General features: G+C 33.7%; 2 protein-coding genes across 3 annotated transcripts in view; one reads left to right on the forward strand and one right to left on the reverse strand.

Moving 5' to 3' along the window:
• LOC116170367 overlaps positions 1–14,344 on the forward strand; it is a 631,383-nt gene that overhangs the window by 355,666 nt on the left and 261,373 nt on the right. The window lies entirely within an intron of this gene.
• LOC116170395 lies at positions 6,626–9,496 on the reverse strand. Of its 2 annotated transcripts, none has more exons than XM_031486773.1 (6): positions 9,038–9,496; positions 8,698–8,928; positions 8,072–8,386; positions 7,886–8,012; positions 7,697–7,830; positions 6,626–7,282 (listed from the first exon to the last, which is right to left on the reverse strand). In XM_031486773.1, the coding sequence occupies exons 2-6, from the start codon at positions 8,926–8,928 to the stop codon at positions 6,965–6,967; spliced, it is 1,125 nt and encodes a 374-aa protein (XP_031342633.1). In that variant the 5' UTR covers positions 9,038–9,496; the 3' UTR covers positions 6,626–6,964. The 2 variants fall into 2 exon arrangements, with proteins under 2 accessions (XP_031342633.1, XP_031342625.1); XM_031486765.1 differs by having other exon boundaries at positions 7,697–7,842.

Below are 14,344 nucleotides of genomic sequence, written 5' to 3' on the forward strand. Positions count from 1 at the left end.
TCATGATTAAATTGAAAGAACACATTCAGCAGTTGCGTCCAACGCAAACAGTTTCGCATGGTGTTCATACTACTTTTATACACCCAGATCTAAAAATTTTGTTTTCATTAGACAGGATCAGATTAGAACACCTCTACAACCACCATACAATGGGCCCTTTAAGGTAGTAGAACGTTTCCCTAAATATTTTACTATTTTAATAGCTGATAAAAATAATCAAATTTCAATAGACAGACTGAAACCTGTATTTTTCCTTAATGACACCACAGATCCTGCACCAATAACCACCCAAGTACAGTCTCCACAATCAGCCTCATCCTTGCCGGACGATACAGCAACTGCTGGTAAAACAACACGCAGTGGACGCAAAGTAAAATTCCCTGCGAAAAGTTGTGCAAGTATACGTTGACACTGGGGGGGGGGGGGGGGGGGGAGTAATTGTAGTGACATCTAACGACAAAAACATCTACGATCCTGACTGCGTGCGGTGACTGGGGGAATGGCGTCGGGCAATTTGGTGGTCAATCGCATGTGCTGGCTTGACGGAAGTCAAAACAATAAGGCTGATCCTGTGTGTATTGTGTAATTAGTTATTTAGTTAAACAATACAAAGACTTTAATTAAATCGTGGGGTTTATTGTTTTCGTAATCAAGTGTCCTGTAACCGGACGACCCTTGACCCCCACAACTTCATTCGTCAATTATTTTTGGAATGAGCAAATTCAGGACCATTATCGTGCAAAAATTGAATCTAATTATACTCAGTGACATGGAAATTGCAACACCAAGAAGGAGTTGGAATTTTTTGACCAAACTTGGCAGAAACGTTTAACTACTAAAAGGTAACAATTGATTAAAATTTCATTCATATGGATCAAGTGGTAATGGCTTATTTGACAGTTCTTTCATTTTTTTCTAGTATTCTTATATCGTGTACGTTTTACGAGATTTTGTTTAGTTCTTATTGTTTTCGCTTTTAATCGTTTCTTTTGAGGCTGTGATCATGCCTAGATACGCCAAAGTGGAAATTACCGCGAATTAAGAGTAGTTGACAGGTGTCGTATTGTTGGTTTGGGCGGTGGTGGTTTTTCGTTCACAAAAATTGCAAGTCCTTAACCGAAGTCAATCCACCATGATTCATTGCAATCGGGCATGGATTTGGGAAGGGGCAGGATCGTCGTAGAGAGGAAAGGAAGGGGACAGGAAAGGGTGGGGAGCGAAAAAGAACAATTGAAGTGCGGGATCGCCATCTTTGACTTATGGCAACAAGAAACCGATTCTCTAGTACCAGGTCAATTGCCGATCAATTGTTAGCTAACGAAGGTCGTCCTGTAAACTTCGAACGGTTTACCGCAGAATCAGAGCTTACGACTTGCAATCCTATCGGCCACATCTTTTGTTACCATTAACAGCTCAACACCGCCAGCAGCGTTTGGATAGGTGTAGGTTGCGACTGCACTGGAACCTAGAGCGGCATAGGGTGGTGTTCAGTGACGAATCCCGATTTTGTTTGGGTATGCATGATGGCCGTATGAAGGGCAGCCGAAGACGTGGGGAACGTCGCAATGTTGAATTTTCTGTTACGAGGCATGTGCACTAAGCTGTGGGGACTATGGTATGGAGCACTATAACTTATGGGAGTAGGGCTCGTTTGTTATTCATTCGAGGTAATATGACCCCCCCAGCAATATGTGGATGACGTGATAGAACCCCATATTCTTCCATCTCTTCAGCAGTTGGAAGACCCACTTTTCCAGCAGGATAATGCCCCTCCCCACACTGAGAGACGTTCTATGGACTTATTTGCACATGATAATGTCAATTTCTTGCCATAGCCAGCCAGATCTCCCAGTATATCGCCTATCGAGCAAGTTTGGGACAATTATGAAGAGAAGACCGATGAACTTACCGCATCCTCCGCAGACGCTGCAAGCTCTACACAATGAATTAGAGGTTACTCACAGTTGCTTGGGACACAATACCTCAAGAGGAAATCGGCCGTCTGCTAAAATCGATGCTACGAAGCGTGAGGGAGTGCATAACCAATAGGAAGGGACTACTATTATTATTAATAAAAATATGTTTATATTTCATCTTTTTTCTTTTAAATTTTAATCAATTGTTACCTTTTAGTAGCTAAACGTTTCTGCCAAGTTTGGTAAAAAAATTCCAACTCCTTCTTGGTGTTGCAATTTCCACGTCACTGAGTATATTATAACCAAGACGAAAGCTTATATATATATATATATATATTGTTGTGTTATTTTGTTTAGTTGTAACTTGAAAGAAATTATAGAGCGTCTGGATGTGACAATTTTGTTTAGTTCATTTAATTAACCGGGGGGGTTATTAATAATTTGAGACACAGGATTGCGTAAATTTCATGTTATAGTTTTGGTTCAATTTCTTAGAAGTGTTCTGTTTTTATTTTATTCCTAGAATTTTTTTTCGATGTAAATTTCTTTTTAAATTTTATTTGCCGTTAACGAGGTATAGCGCGAAGTAGAGATAAGGTTCTTCGCAGAATTGCCGGGCGTACGTGCCGTTTAGCAAGAAGTTGAAAAATCGACGCTTCGCGTGATTGGCGGACGGGGTGTGGAAGAAAGGAGAAGGGCTTTTGGCTTAAATAGAAAATTTTTGAAGAGAGCGGGGCTTTTTGGTCGTTACAAAGCCAACCGGCGCTTCTTCGGTTACGTTATTTTTTTGAATTTTGTGGAAGTTTCTTGCGTAGTGGATCCAGGTTTAATTAGAATTTTGTGTCTGCCGTTTTAAGAAGAATTATTGAGAAGTTTAAGAAGTTTGTCGCCGTCCTGTTTTTTTTTATTTTTGCGGAAACACGGAAGTTTTGAATTTGTGGGTACCCGAAGAGAGAAGACGTCGGTGTTTGAGTGGTTGGTTTACGTGATTGTGTACGGATACCTCTTTTTATCGGAATACGTTATTCGGACTAATTTTAAAAGTAAGTAGTAGTTAGTGTTTGTTTTGTCTTGTTTTTTTTTGTAATGTTTGAGTAATTTGTTTTTTTTTTGTGTGTGTCATTTATTTGTTTAAAATTGTAACAATTTGTAAAACAGAAATTTACGCAATTTTTTGTTTGAAATTAAACCAGTCATTGCAATCCAGGTTTTGTTTATTAGAGTCAAGGAGAGGTAATTGTCGGCGTCTCTTACTTTGTTTCAAGTTGATTAAATCTGGGGGTAAAGTTTCATATTGGAATTTAAGGATTTGGTTAAGCCACCTATTTATGTCATTGTTGGAATGCTGTAGGGTGGCAGAATCCAGCTGGACCTTGAGATGCGGATAAAAATTTTGTTTTCATTTTAATTACAACTGAGCTAGCTAGAGGGAAATCGTGGGATTCCCAGAAGTGTAGGTTAGGTCTCACAACAATAATTTGGCGCCCAAAACCGTGGGGCAATTTCAGGGAAACGCGAAAGTAGGTAAAAATTTTGTAGGTAAATTCAGATTAGGGTTGTTTTGTCGTTCGGGTAAAAAGTTATTTTGGTACCCAGACATGTCATTTTTAAGGGAAAAGAGGTGTCCATTGTGGAGGTTAATTGTTATAGGAATTTGTAGGATGCACAGTAAAAATTTGGGTGTTAATTTTTACACTGAAACAACACCCATAGTGGTTCGTATTTATCCACACTGATCAGTGTCAACAACATTTACTTCTGCGATGGTAGGATGTGTGACAAGTTTAACCATTTTTAATGGTTCAAATGATAAAATATGTATACCATTACAACACCTTTAAACAGTTATAAAAATGTACATGAAATGTTATTAGATATTTTATGAGAAAAAATGACTAGCATAAGTGGTTAATAGACCAATCTTTAGTGGTTGCAAAAAACACGCACACAATGTTTTTTACAAAATGTGAGGGTTACAAACATCCTGTAATTGACTATAAAAGATATTACGAGTGTAAAATTACCATAACCGTTGTGTGAAAACCATCAAATATAATATGATTAAAACACCTTTTTACTGTAAGGAAGATGTTATCCAAGTGTTGCAATAATGTATTTGAGTGTAAATATCATTCTTGTTCTGTGTAAAAATAATTGCACTTTGTGGTTGCAGGATTTTTAATCCACTGTTTAGGTCCAAGCAAGTAATTTCGATTTTAGTAGTAACAAATAAAAAAACAACATAATAAAATAATCTTTTATTTTGAAATGAAAATATAGAAAACCAAACAATACTCTAAAGAAAACCTAACACGGACTAATCTTATGTATACCTATAGAATATATAGATACCTAAATATCTACCCTCTCAACATACTAAAATAATGTTTTACATAGGTACTAATCCATAATACATAGAAGTATAATACAAAAATAACACATTAGATTTGTACAAATATATGTTTAGGTACTATATAATATGAACTAGAAACCGTTTTGCACTCATATGGTTCCTTGTAAACTAGTAATTTTGGATCGCAAATAGAAATTTCAATTGAGGGTTTAATTAGAAATGCATTTAAACTTTCTTTAAACTCTTTAGTTTCCCAGGATTTTGTTATAAAAAATGGCTGTTCATCTATTAGAATAATTTTTATTATCTCTTGAAAGATAGGTAGCTGGCCATTAACTTTTACGCAAACTAAGAAAGAGGGTTTATAATGGAAACCACATTTCAAGAATCTAGTTTCGTTAAGAGTGACAGAATTTGGAACGTCTAATTCTTCAATAATAACATCTTTAAATTCGTAGTTACTCAAATCAAAGTGCTTGACAGGCCCGAAGGTCATATGCAATTTATAAAGTTTATGGGTATTTATACTTTGCTTTATTTGATGTCTTATAGACAACGTTTGTGGAAGATTCTTAAAATTTTTCCCCTTATTTACTAAATCTTTGAAATATCCATGCTTTGATTCAAATCGCATGGCCCATAAGTGTATAAGAGGGCCCATATTCCTAATCGCTTGTGGATAATGAATCATCATATGGTGCTTAGGCAAAATGTTTCCGATGTATTGTTTAACTAAATGATGATGTTTACAAATTAAATTCTCTAGGACATACGTCATGGCAACTGGTATTATGGGGGCAAAAGATATATTCATTATTTCCAACAGTAAAGTAATTATATTCCACCTTTCATCACACTTTGGAATTACATCAATTAGTATTAAAGGTAAATATCGCACAAGAGTCCATGTTTGAGCTGCACGTTCTCCTATATTGGCACCAGATTTTTCTATGTTAACAGGACTTGGTTTTGTACATTGATCGATAGAACCGTAATTGAAGAAAAAAATTCTTTGATTGACTTCATTGAGAGAGATAATTTTTTTGGATACTAAATAAGATAATATAGATTTAATTTCAAATTGAGCTACGCCTTCGAGAATATCATGCATGATATCTACTGATGATATATTCCCCAAATTAAAATATTGTAATTCATTTAAAACGCTTTTTGCTTTAATTCCGTAATAGTTAGAACCGACTTCGATTTCGGGCAAGGTATTAAAAAACTCTTGATTTCTGGCACGGCAAAGTGGATCCGACTCATTAAAAATAACTTGGGTGTCGCTTTTATGCATTAAACACATTCGACAAAAATAATTTGCGCTAAATGATTCAACCATACCCATTAAAGCATTGCCGCCAAGATTGTCAAAACTGAGTGCAACTAAAGTACCCTTTAACTTATACGGAAGAAATGAAACTTCAATACCGTCCCTTTCTAAAATTTTTAGATCTGATACAAGTGGTTGTAAAAATTTGTTTATAGAGTACTTTTTCAAATCTGATGAGTAAAATAATGCCGCAACATGTATATTATCCAATTGTCCTAAGTACATTGTGGGGATATTTCTTATATTAAAATAAAATGCACCAATTTTGTGAATGCCAGTTTTCGAACCTAAAGGCGCTGTACATTCAAATTCGTCAAAATACAGCTGAATAAGAATTGCATTCGGATTTTCCTTAAATAACGGATTCTTCTTGTAAGAATCGCTATCGAAAAATGTCTCAAAATGATCGCTTTTCACCAATGACCCATAGTCTCTTGTAAAATATTGTTGAATATTTTCATTCTGCAATAATGCAGACAAAGTATTAAGGATAGGAATGTATGTAAAAGTATCCGTAACATTCTTTTCAATATAGGTATTACTAGCTTTATGAAGTATTTGATCGCTTCTCACACCTACCGCAACTTCTACAGGTGTAACAACAGAGTTAGAAAAAAACTTTTTAATTTTGTAAACCGAATTATACTTTTGAATAGAAGCTGTAATTGTATTGAAAAAAATGTTACAATTTTGGTTATCGTTTTGTGACAAAATGTCAAGCGTATCTTCAAAAACACAGTTCATCAGCTCATCGACATTGTCTACTACTGTAACTATTGTAGAAAGCGGCATTCCCATCGACATTAATTTTGAAATAAAAGAAATTATATGAACACTAATATCAGACGCAATTGTTTCAACACTCGTCCCATGTGTTCGTTCATTCAAATCTGAAGGATGGGGGTCCCCATTTCCTTCAGATTGATCACTGGGGTTGATATTACTATCCTCCGAAGTAATACTGCAGATAGTATTCCTGTACACCTCTGCATTTGTACACTATCTATGAAATCATCATTTCTACATAAAACATTAACAGAAGGTTTAATAATACATTTAACCAAATGTTTTTTGTATCCACAGTATGTATTAAATGTGGAGGCGCATTGATTGTTGCAACATTTCAAAGAAAGATTTTCACGAGAACTACGGAAATGCCAAAGACGTATGTGCTGTAATAATTTTGTGATTTCTGTAAATGTTCGAAAACATATGACACACTTCAGATCCATTATTACTTACACGATTTTATTAATTTATCAAATAAAATTTAATAAAATATTCCACAAACTTTGTCTGTGCGTCTTTACTTCAATACTTTTTCAATAATAGTTTTAAGTAAAATACCCATTAAAATTGTATTCAAAAATTGAGAATCCTATTCTTAAGCTCCCTCATTTTAGTGGTATAATGGATATTATCCGTCTCTATGTTATAAAAAAAATCCTGAATAAAAGTAAAAAATGTTTCTAGTCCAACATCAAATTTGATTTTAAATACGAAATAAGTTTTAAACAGAAAATCAAACGCTTGCAAAATTGAGCTCTGACCTGTTTCTAAAAATTTGTTATCTACGACTACTTTAAAATCATGAATTGCTGCCTTGTTAGAACCAATAGCGATTAGGTAAGGTTGACTTCCTTTTGCGGCACCTATGATGGCTTCTAGTGGATCTCCAACCTAAAAGAGATATTAGTTAAGTAATCGATTTCAAAAATACTGCAAAAGTTTGAAATTATATTGACTAATCTAAATGTATGTTGTATCGTCCTTTAACTATTCATTTCTTAAATTAAAATTAAACGAACTCGGAATGACTATTAAAAGATACTTACTTTCCAAAAATCAAACGTATTTAAATATGAAATACTTTTTTAAGCAACATAAGCAAATACTAAATACAAATACTTTAAAAAGAGAAGTATTTATCTACTTTAGAAAGTATTATATAATAATAATAATAAAGTATTTAGAAAAAAGTAAATGCTTCCCAAAAGTATTTAAATACTCCAAAACTGCTAAAAGTATTTGCGCTTTCAAATAAGAATTTCAAATGCTTCCCAGCTCTGTTGTGGTATATAGGTAGGTACTTACCGACGAAAATACTATTAATTTCTGAAACAAAGAATTCAACGTGTCCCTGGAGTAGCCACCAGATTTTCTTCCTTTAGCGGTAGAAGGCAGCATATGAAGGATTGCAAGTAGGGCTTGTGTATTCTTGTCCCAAGCTATAATTAATACTTTAGACTATTTCTGAGACACACATGATAAATCGGTAGATACCTTCAATATCCGTTGATTTGTTAGAAATAGTTGCTTCATACACAGCTAGTATCTTGTTCACGTATTTTTCAAATTCAATATCAAATTGGTTGGCGTTTGGGTACAATAAGGTAAAATCTTGTTCAATCTAAAAATATATATAATATTACAATAACACACTATGAAAAACTAAATATGAAAGCATACAAGCCCTGGCGTGTCTAGGAATCTTGGGTAGTCATTAAGTGAAAAATCATTGTTTATTCTGCAGTCTAGGGTATTTTTCATTTTTTGAAATATTTCATGTTTTTGAGTTTTAGTGCACGCATTTTTCAAAAACTCTATATCAGCAAGCTCTTGCTCTTTTAATGTATGCGAAAGCTTCCTTTTTTTTGGATCGTTCGTAGTAATTGCCAATTGTTTTCTTTTCTTATGAAAACTGGGCATGGTTCTAACAACGGTCCTCAACCTCCAAGCTAAATACCCACTAGGAGTTCGTTGGGAATCATCATAAAATATTTCCTAAAAATATGGAATGAGTAAAAAAATTTGCACTTCTATTAAAATAAGGTAGTATAGAATATTTAATATTTCAAAGAATTTGAATATTTGAAATATGTTATTTGTTAATACTATATTCTCATAACAGTGTGTACCAAATATTTTTTTTTACTAAATTTTATGGAAATTGTAATGGAGACTTTATTCATTTGTTAATGAATAAATTTTGTTAAAAATATATTAGTTTGTAAGTATGCATTCACTTAAACGTTAAACCATTAGGTACACCACTTTGTTATAGCCAAAAATGTGTACAAAAAGCATTAACATACATATCCTCCCTTGGTACTGTTTGGGTCCTTTAGCTTGGGAAACAGTTCAACAAGTGCTTTAGCAAATTCCACTTTAATTTCTTTCGACAAAGAAGTTCCATAATTTTTTATCATCATGCGGACCGTTAAATTAACTAACTCTTTCCGGGTCCGGTTTGTTAAAATTTTGTTTTTGTCATATTCCTCCAAAATGTTTTCTCCCCCATTATTATGTAAAAATTCTTTTAGCATCTGAAACAATATTTAAGAGATATAAGTAACTCCCTTGTCTAAATGTACCATAAAAAATACAGTAGGTGTAAGATAATGGTAAATTTTGAGACAATTTTTATCTAATTACCTTTCCATTTACATGTTCATTTTTTGCCCCTGCGGCATAATCTTTATCGATTTTTGGAGGAATAACAAATCCATCTTGGTCGATATTAAGCACAAATACGTTGTTTGGATCTGGATCAGATTCTTTTTCGGCATTTTTCAACCACTCCTCAATTTCTATGGCGGAAGGAGTTTCTTTGGTCAAGGATAGGGTAGAATCAGAAGATGTAAGTTCCTGATGTGTGTGTATTCCACCTATTTTTAGGACGCAGTTAGGAGTACTGAGATAATCGTGAATACAATCCTCCTCAACCACAGTACCCTCTAAATCAGTAAAAAAAATGTCGCTAACTAACTCTTCACTGATGTCAAATTTGGTTCTGGCTAAAAAACAACTATATATTAGTTTTTTTGAGGTTTCAGAAAATCAACGATTCATTTTGTTCAAAATATTCAGCATATTTAAATTAGATGTTTATAAAATTTGTTTCGTTTGCCATAGCAAATTTTCTTCATTTGTTTGTAACTTTTTTTAAAGAGATACTTTGAATCGAAAAATTGTTAATGATTGATCAAATTTTTAATATCATTTTTAGTTTTGTCGATATAACGTAAACCAATATTTTTTTTAAACAACAATAATAATAATATAAATAACAAAATTTTTCACTCGTAGGTGGCTATGACAATGTTAAAAAGCGTCCTTAATTTCCTTTCCAATAATATCATATCAAATTATTTGTGAAAATAAAGGATAAAACAAAAAACTAATTCTTTAAAATATAAATCTAAAACAAAATTAAATCTAGCATGCTTATAGATTACACAAGGCACTCAAAAGATAAAAATTTAAAATACCTAACTGGTTATTTGTTATAACTTTTTTTCGAGTTGAAGATCTTATACCTACCTACTACTTGTTTATCTACGCCTTGGAACGTTTGCACATTCGTCATTCGTGAAGTTGAATTTGTTTTAAGATTTAAATTTAAAAAATGACTTTCTTGTTGTATTGTCTTTATTTTTAGGCATAATTTGATCATCTACATATATGGTATTACTGAAAAGGAAATTAGAGGCACTTTGTAATAATGACTTGTTTTTAAGAAAATACAATTCAAATTAATTGGCAAAGATAAGTGATATAGGTAATGAATAATGGTCTACCTACGCTGTTAATAATCTTCATAAAAAGCTGTCTTACGAACAAAAATTTTTTATCTACTTTGCGTTACTAATTGACCCATTATTATATCAAAAACAGTTTAATAATGAAGGCTATTATTAACGTGTTTTTGGTAATTTTTCGTTGTCCCATATTGGTAACATCCGTCGCGTCTCAGAATATGTCAAACGTCAGTACAGTTACATTTAACGCACCTTTTCCTCGACACCACTCTGTGAAGGCGCGGTACGCTTTGTCATGTGCCGGCTTGGATTTTACTACCAGCAAATTTTCAGTAGCATCTTGAGCGGCTGTGCGAATATCTGGCGGTGTACAGGTAACTCATTTACGGCTTCCATTTCAAAAAATTTACATGTGAATCAAATGACAGATTATTTGAATTTGTTTCACTGCTACTAGATTAGTGTTTTATCAACCGTCACAAAAGTCCCTAGTTTAACACGAAAATTGAGCAGCCGAAATTTCAAGAATTTAGTAAAGCAAAGTAGATAAAATAGTATATTACACTTGTTTAATAAGACGTATTATCACACTCGTTCGATTGAAGCACTCCTCGCTACGCTCGTCGTGCTTCAAACACACTCGTGTGATAATACAGCGTCTTATTAAACTTGTATAATAATATACTATTTTTCAATGGCTATGGAATCAAACCTCTTCAAATAAAAAAATCGGATGTGGCCATGCACATGACTTTACCATACTTTAAATCATTTTACGAGTATAATATAACATCACATACTTTCCAAATATGTCAAAAAGTATGGCATTTATGAGAAAAACCATAGAATGCAAAAATGTTCTAAATTAAATTTTGAACAATTTTTTCAAAATTTTGGATAAGAGTAAGCCCCAAGTTTCCGTGAACCAATTTCAACTAAAACCTAATCAACTATAAGTCTCAACATTAGTGTACTAAATATGAATTTTGGTTTTGAAATTCTTACTAGTTTTTGAGGTAGAGCGCGCACAAAATTTGACCACGCACACATAGACACACACACACACACAGACATCTTTCAAAAAAGGTCTTATTTGTTTTAGGGGACCCCAAAACGTGTAAATCTGTCAAAATCAAAATTTTTTTTGCACGATTACAATACTTTTCCCTACTTCGTATGGTAAAGTAAAAAGTTCAAACAAAGTGAATTGGAAAATTCAGTTTTTTCAAACGAACGAAGCAAATTCAATATGCTGAATATTTTATTCCGTTGAACCGAATCGCTATATCTTCCATGCTTAAAACGATCGCTTGGACACATTGTATAGTACCTACATAAGATTTGAAAAACGCTGCATTATATTTAGAGTGTTGACTTACGTTACTTACGTTAAACCATTGGTTAAACTTACTTTTGTTCTCCCAGTATCAAATAGTACCCAGACCAATTTCGGTCAAAAATTTTTCTTAACTGGGAGTAAAATACACTCACCTCTTGACCTCTGTAAGGTTTAGGTAGAGCGAAAATGGCTTTATGATTGGATAGATTGGTATAATATTATGTAGGTAGGTTAAGGTAGGTACCGACAAAGAGCAACAGCCAGACCTTTCTACAAAAGGTCGTACTCTTGGGAGAGTTTTAAAGATTAGCAATGAGAAAAATGGATTTTCAGCTAACTGCTAACACGTAGGACTCTTAGAGAGTATGTCAGGATGAGTTATGTTAATCTGTGTAAGGTGTAAGCTATGCTATATGTAGATACCTATAGTACCTACAGGTATTTTATTAAAAATAACGTAATACTTTGTTAGATATCTTGGTCATGAAATATGAATTTAACTATATTGCGATAGTGCACAAAAATGCTTCATAATTTAATTTTCTAATTCCTTGGACGTTAAAAAGAGGGGTCGGGGACAAGAGAATGCTCGTAATATAAGGAATTACGAACGATAGTGTGGCGACCTAGGTTAATGAATTACGTCATCAACCTAATGAAAGTCTCATAGGAAGGTGAGCGAAAATAGCATCATAATCTCATGTCAGTGAACGTTAATTAAAATGCACAACAAATGAACAAACACTGCATTCTTTTTAACGCGTTTCATTCATACAAACCGACTCTCCTCGTCGTGACATACCATGGTATCAAATAACCAATCAGAATAAAAAATGATAGGTATAGCCAACAGTTCTGATTAAAAATGTTTACTAACTTCGTTAACGCCTTACGAAGAACGCTAGGGTGAATGCCAATATAAGATAGTTCATTTTCAGTTTCACAACTACGACTTTTTGTATATTGTGCTATGAACTCGTGCGTTGCAATATGGGATGGGGTTGTAATTTTCAAAGATTACTTACGTATCTAACATATTATGCCTATTTACGAGTAAGTTAGGTAACTACTTACCTAGTTGTACTATGTCGTAGTACGTAGCCTCTGCGCCAATTTTAGCGAATTTGCTTTTGTTTTCAAGCTGAATCTTAAACATTTTAATCACATCACAGCACATCGCACTATGACTACATCCGCGCTCCGGACCGGTAGCTTAAGACTGCTGATTTAAAATGGAACTGCTATTCCAGGCAAATTTTGCATTTTCAACACTCCTGGGTGTTAAATTTGTTCGTGATTGTATTAATAACACGGTATGGTGTTAGTAGCAACAACAATACTGCGAATAAAGTTTGTGTAAGATGACTTTGACACTAGTAAAATGCTGTAAACCCAATTTTTAATAAATGAACATCCTAAAAACCTTTTCTTGAATTTTTTTTTGTTAAAGTCACACGCAATGTGTGCATAGTAGTGGGTGTTAATAATGAATGTTAGTATTACTTACAAGAGTGTAAAAATTAACACTCGTTTACTTAACCACTCAAAGAATCTTATTCTCCATTACAACATTTTTTACTGTGTGCGTAGGCGTAGGAACTTGTTAAAATGTGACAGGAAGAATTTGGTAGGGTGTTTTTGCAATTTAAATTAGATTAGGATGTTTAGGATAGGATTAGTTACGGGGTAGGTAGTGTTAGAATTAGTGTTAGGATTTTTTTTTGGAACGTGATTTTTATTCAAGACGAGAAGAAAGTAGAGTTGTTCACGATGGGAGTGTCAGCTATTCAGGCAGCGAGTTTTGCGGTGTTTATAGAAGCGATAAGAGAGTTGAAGCAGGATTTGGGCGAAAAAATGGATGAAATGAAAGCGGAATTAAAAGCGGAATTAAAGGAAGAAATCAGACAAGAAATAGAATTAATGAGAAAGAAGCGATCAAATGAGATGGTAATTAAAGAAGAAGTTGAAGTTAAGGATGAAGTCGAGATTGAAAAAGTTCATAGGCAAGATGAAGAAGTCGTACAAGAGAAAGAAGATGAAGGGATTTTAGTTGAAAATAGGGTTGAAGTAGGTAGTTATTTTATTGCAGGAACTGGTAGGGAACCAGAATTGAAGGTGAAGTTGTATTGCGTGAATTATAGGAAGTTTGAAATAGAAGATGAGAATAGGGATTTGAATTATTTAATAGCGAAGAGTTTTGTGGATAATAAGTTTTATTGTAGGGGTAGAAATTTACAGGCGAATTTGTTTGAGATTAAGTATGTGAAAGGGAGTAATAGTTTAAAAAGGAATAATAATTTATGTGTGGACGTTTTATCAAGGAAAGGAATAGGCGGGAAGGAGATAGGAACTAATTATGAGATTTTAGATAACCAGATAAGGGAGAATTATTTTCAGGATTTTTGGAGGAATTTTTATGATGATAGGGTAGTAGGAGACTTAGAATTGGAATTATCGATTGAGAATGAAGGGAATTTGTGTAGCTTTGAGCAGGATGAGGATTGTAGGAAGCAGGATAAGATTAAAAGAGTTAGGAGTAGTGAGTTTTTGGAAGAAGTAGGCATTGATTATTTGAATAATTTAATTATGAGTGAAAAGGGTAAACGGATTGTTGTAATTGAAGAATTAAGAGATTGTTTTATGTGTGGGATTTTTATAGAGAAGCCCTGGATTAATTTAGAAAAGGGGGGAGGAAAAGAAAAGCGAGAATGGAAAAAGTTTAGGAAAAAGATTAGGAATGTTAGTGGTAGTTCTTAAATTTTTATACTAGGATGATGAAATTTCTCAGGCTCAGCTGGTGACGTCACCGTGCGGGGTTTCAGTAATGACTAGGGAGCTGTGTTAGGCGATCGTGTCCGAATA

This window comes from Photinus pyralis, unplaced genomic scaffold (genome assembly GCF_008802855.1).
Source record: "Photinus pyralis isolate 1611_PpyrPB1 unplaced genomic scaffold, Ppyr1.3 Ppyr1.4_LG1, whole genome shotgun sequence".
Lineage (NCBI taxonomy): Eukaryota > Metazoa > Arthropoda > Insecta > Coleoptera > Lampyridae > Photinus > Photinus pyralis.